Source organism: Pteropus alecto, unplaced genomic scaffold (assembly GCF_000325575.1).
Source record: "Pteropus alecto unplaced genomic scaffold, ASM32557v1 scaffold98, whole genome shotgun sequence".
Classification (NCBI taxonomy): Eukaryota; Metazoa; Chordata; class Mammalia; order Chiroptera; family Pteropodidae; genus Pteropus; species Pteropus alecto.
This window is the reverse complement of record NW_006443570.1, coordinates 15,305,974-15,311,043: the sequence shown is the minus strand read 5'-3', so window position 1 is coordinate 15,311,043 and position 5,070 is coordinate 15,305,974. Positions and strand designations below refer to the sequence as shown.

General features: G+C 52.9%; 1 protein-coding gene across 1 annotated transcript in view; it reads right to left on the bottom strand.

The window, feature by feature from the left end:
- The window catches only part of MMP28 (matrix metallopeptidase 28), a 21,760-nt gene that overhangs the window by 3,518 nt on the left and 13,172 nt on the right, over positions 1-5,070 (bottom strand). The window contains exons 4-5 of the mRNA XM_015599121.2: positions 2,569-2,793; positions 341-586 (exon numbers count right to left, since the gene is read on the bottom strand). Coding sequence (XP_015454607.1) covers positions 341-586; positions 2,569-2,793 — 471 coding nt within the window. The remainder of the gene's footprint in view (positions 1-340; positions 587-2,568; positions 2,794-5,070) is intronic.

Sequence of the window (5,070 nt, the reverse complement as noted above, 5' to 3'; positions counted from 1 at the left end):
ATGGGGAAGAGGTGGGACCGATTATTCGGTCCGGGTGACCGGGCAGGAATGTGAGAGGAACCGCCGAGGCCAGGAGTTGGGAATCGGAATCGGAACGCAAAGGAGGACTGCACAGGCATTGGCTGGAATTGACAGAGGGTAAGCATGGAGGGGAAAGGAACCAGACGTTTTTCAGATTGGAGGCAGCCTTGGGCTTCAGAATTTGGAAGGACCTACGTAACGCGGGAGGCAGATTCCTGCGCTTAGAACAGGGGATCCGATTTGAGGAGCGGGTACTCAAGTACTGCAGGGATGGGACCGGTGGTGGGCACAGCGGGTGAGGAGAGTCGGGGTGGCTCACCATACAGGGTCTGCACCGCCAGCACGTCGTCCCAGCTGAGCAGCGCGTCGCGGCCCAGCCTCTTGTAGTAGGGCGCCATGAGCGCGCGCGGCGCGGGCGAGTGGGTCAGGCCGAGCGTGTGGCCGATCTCATGCGCCAGCACCACGAACAGGTTGCGCCCGCGGCGGCGGCTCAGGGACCAGCGCTCGTCTCGGTCGAAATGCGCTTCGCCACGGCGGGGCAGGAAGGCGTGCGCCAGGGCGCCCCCTGCAGGCGGCGCAGAGGGTCAGGATGAGTCACCTCCTGAGACGCCCTCAAGTCCCCACCGCCCGGAGCAAATGCTATTCGGGTGAATGTGTGGCTGTTTTCTGCTGCATAATTTCCCTTGTAATTAAGTCTGCCAGAAGCAGTGAACACATGACCAGGATGTGGGGTATTGACACCTACGAGACAGTATTGTACATACAGCATAGGGCCAAACTGCCTGGGTTCCAACCTTGTTTTTACCATTTACTAGCTGTGTGACCTTGAGCAAGTAGCTTGACCCCTCCGAGTCTTAGCTTCCTGACGTGGAAATGGGAGTGATGATAACGAAGTTCTTTCTCACAGGGTTGTTCTGAGGATTAAAAAGGAACGTATCTGTGTATGTTACATGTAATGCTTAGTCCCTACCACATAAGAAATGCTACATAGGAATGATTTTCAAAAAGATGTAGGAGTCGATATAATGGTTATGCAAGAATGGGGCATGATGGGACCTTCTCAGCTGTTGATAAAGTTGCTTCTTGATCTGGGTTTGGCTGTGTTTATGTGTACGAAGAATTTAATGAAAAGTATATATATTCTTGCCTTGCCTCTGCCAGGGCCCCTCTGTGGGTCTCTACCTCCCTGCTTGTAATAGGAGTGAACAGCGAGTTGGGCTGCATCAATGATTCTCAAGCTTGTATCATGCCCCAGATGGAGCTTATCAGTTATGCAATTTTCAGGGCCCTGCCCCTCACAATTCACTTTCTGCAGGGGCATGGGTCAGCAAAGAGCACTGTGATAATGTCAGCCTGGAAGCCTATTGAGGGTCCCTCCAGTGTTGCCTTCTTGGAACCCAGGCCAACTGAGACCAACAAAGTTCTGGAGGCTGCCATTAAAGGAGAGCCTCATGGGCCATGGAGAGTTGGCCATGTGCAGGAGGAATACATACCTCTTATTTTGAATGTGCTTTGAGCAATGTCAGCCCTTTCTGTTCAGCTCTCACAATAATCCTGGGAGACAGATGGACAGGTTTTCGACTAAACTCAAAAAGACAAAACAACTGTCCCAAATCAGAGAGCTGACTCCCAGTCCAGCGCTCTTCACTATCAAGTTCCATCTCGGTGGTATGAATATAAACATCTCACTCATGTAGATATCATGAGTGAAATGAGTTACATGCAAACACATGTGTGTCCTACATGTGGATTCTTGAAAAGCCTAGATTTCTCCCATTCCTACCCTGGTCCTGGCAGCAGGTCCTGGAAGTGGGCTTTGCTCTGAGTGGGCCTGATGGAAAGCAGAAGAAGGCAAGAAAGTGGGGACCCATGTTCCCAAGCCATACAAGGGCTTAAGTATCCACTTGAAGGGGTCTGATCAGGTTTCTTTCCTCAATAATGGAGAGGATTAAAAGGATGTATAGATAGTCTGAATTCAGGTTCTGAAGTCCCAAGTTGGGCAAAATGGAAGGAAAGTAGTTTCAATTACAGCCAGAAGCCTTCAGGTTGGGGGCAAACAGGAAAACCTTCTGATCTGGGCTGTGGTTACGTTAAGCGCTTCTGTGGCAGGCAGGGTGTAGAATGCCTTTGTCCTGTGGCAATGACTATGGTTGTGTGTTGGGGGAGGGTAGGAGTAGGATAGTGGTGGCCTCTGGATGTTTTTAGAGCCTTGGTCTGCAGAACATCCACTTCTGGAGAATAAGAGAGGCACAGGCTTGTCTAGAGGCAAGGAATGGATGACAGGATCTCAGAAGTTTCTCCCAGAATAGACAATACTCTTCAGAGTTTGCAAAGCACTTTGCATGCAGAACCTCATCTCACTGTCCCTTCAGCCATGTGGTACACAATAGGGCAGGGACATTGTTCCCATTCTATGGATGAGGAGAATGAAGGGGGATGCAGCTTGACCAAGGTCACAGAGAGAGTGAATGCTCCACTGCCTTCCACAGACTACCTCTCCCAGTTGGGTTTCCCTCCTGCCACGTGGGAGAGGCTCTGTGTCAGCACCTGGGCCGTCGAAGGCATTGCTCAGCCCATCGTTGTGGTCCCCTTGGAAGAAGGTGAGGCGGATGTCAGCAGGGCCTGTGGCTGGGGCCTCCCAGAACTCCAGTGCTGAGACGTTGCTCCACAGCTGGAAGGCGGCATGCACGGCCCCCCGAACTGCTGGCTCAGGCAGGTGCTGGGGCCAGTTCACCAGGCGGTAGGAGAGATGCTGCTTGTACCACTTGTTGCCTGCCACCCAGAGAGGCTGCATCAGTCATACCTGTTGCAAAGCCTGGGGCTGGTTCCTGGGGACACATATGATGGGGAGATAGGCCTACCCCCCAAGGAGCCCCTAATCTGGTAGGTAAGACATAGCCCTTGCCTTGGGAAGCCCCCTACTTGGTTGGGGAGACACTGCTCTTAGACAGATAGGACTACACTTATCCCGATGAGTCCCCAGTCTAGTGGCTTGGCCTGAGGAGGGAGATGCACACTGCTCTTAGACAGATAGGACTACACTTATCCCCAGTCAAGTGGCTTGGCCTGAGGAGGGAGATGTGACCTCTGTCCAGGAAAAGCCTCCAACCTGAAGGACCCTCTGGTCCTTCTCCTCAGCCTGGGCCCAGGAAAAGCCTCCAACCTGAAGGACCCTCTGGTCTAGGGTTTTCTTCTTCTCCTCAGCCTGGGTTGAGCCTGAAAACCACTCTGTACCTCTTGCTGCTGGCAGCAAATCCCAGCCTCTACCCACCATGGTCACAGTCATGGCTGCCCCTTAACCCCTCCTCTCCACCCCTCCTGCTGCCTCCCTTTCCAGGGCCTGGAGGCTGCACTGACCAGCAACTACAAGATCCATTTATTTGGGATCCTTCCCTGACCCTTTACCCTCCCCTTAACTTCCTCAGGGACTCTAGAAAGCTCTGAGGTGAAAATAAATAAGAACAAAGGGTGTGTTTTGTCACTGACCAAGAGAAATTTTTCCATCTCCACTTAGTTAAGTGTTTCTATTCCTTTGTCCAAAACCGCAATTCCTTCCGGAGGCCTGAGACGCAGGCCTCTTGCCAGAGCCCCAGGTCAGCTAGTCTGGGTCCAGCTGCAGCTCACCACACACCCAGGACCAGGGTACTTAGAAGGCCCCTATTCTATTTTTCACAGACCATTTCTGAGCTCTGTGAGCTCAGGGGCTGAGATCGTGGTCACAGGTGGAAAACTCGCAGCTCGAAGGCAGAACTTCTACACCCAGAAGCACACAAGAATCATGTTGTCTTTCAAGTCTCAGTTTCCCAAATGGACCTAATCCCTGGGGCATGGGTAACAAGTGGGCAGGGCAGGACTGGTTGTGCTAGGAGACCAGGCCAGAGGGCACAGCCCCCTCTCTCCTTGGTGGGGCAGGTGAAGGTTCAGGCCTCCTGCCCCTTTGTCCCGGGCATGTCCTTGCCTGAACCAGCAGGAGGACTGAAATCATGGAAGTTTAGCCATCTCCTTACACAACCTCTCCTCTATTTTGGGGAAATTGAGACCAGGGGAAGGGACCTCCCCAGGGTCACAGACTGATGCTGACACCTAATTCAGTGCACTTTCCACTATACCACACAGAAAAGCAGGCACATTTACTAAGGCTTGAGACTTATAAATTTGCCTAAACATCGTTCCTTTGGGTCAAAGCAGGGTCTCTGCGTGAGCTAAAATTCTCCAGATGGAAGGGAGGGTCTTAGCACAAGAGCAAAGAGCCCTTTCCATTCCCCCATCCCCCATGGAAGTGAGGGAGGGGAATGTCCCTTCCCCACCCCTGAGCCAAACTCCATTCAAGGCAATGTTGCCTCCCTGGGCCTGTTTGGTCTGGCAGCCACCCAACCCCTCCCAGCCAGTGACCAGCCCTCAGGGAGGGAAGAGGGAAGGATTCTAAGGGAGGAAAGGCCAGGCATCCAGAGGCACCGCCCAAGGGTTCACTATATGCCAGTAATGCTTCTAGTGCATTATAAGTTTTTGCTGGGCACTGGACTGGCGGGTGCTGGGCTTTCATATTCCACTGTGGGTAAATGACTCCCAGCTTCCCCCGCACCCAACCTTCAGGCTTCTAGAAAACTATGAGGCAGCTCCTTCTGATTCTTTCCAGCTAGGGTGCCCCTTACTCCAAGGGCAGGAAATGGGGAAGGTGGGCAATTCTCTTTCTCACTCTAGGAAGCCAGTGAAGGTGACACCTTGCAGGATAAAAATTCTCTGTGAAACTGTGTGTGTGCGTGCGTGTGTGCGCGCGCATGTGTATTTGCAGGGTGAGGGGGGAGGATAGAGAGGACAACTAGGAACAGGAGTTGAGAGAAAATGACTAATTTTCCTTGTGAGGGGAGCAGGGTGGTGGGGTGTTGGTGTGCCTGCCAGGAAGAAAGAAACCTCCAGATAGCAGGCTGCGCCCCCTCGCCTGTCTTCTAGATTTATGTCCTTGAAGCAGGCCGGCCACTTCAGGCCCCATCCCAAACTCCTGGCCATGCAGGGCTGGTTTCCATGGTGATCTCTAGGCCACATTAGCAC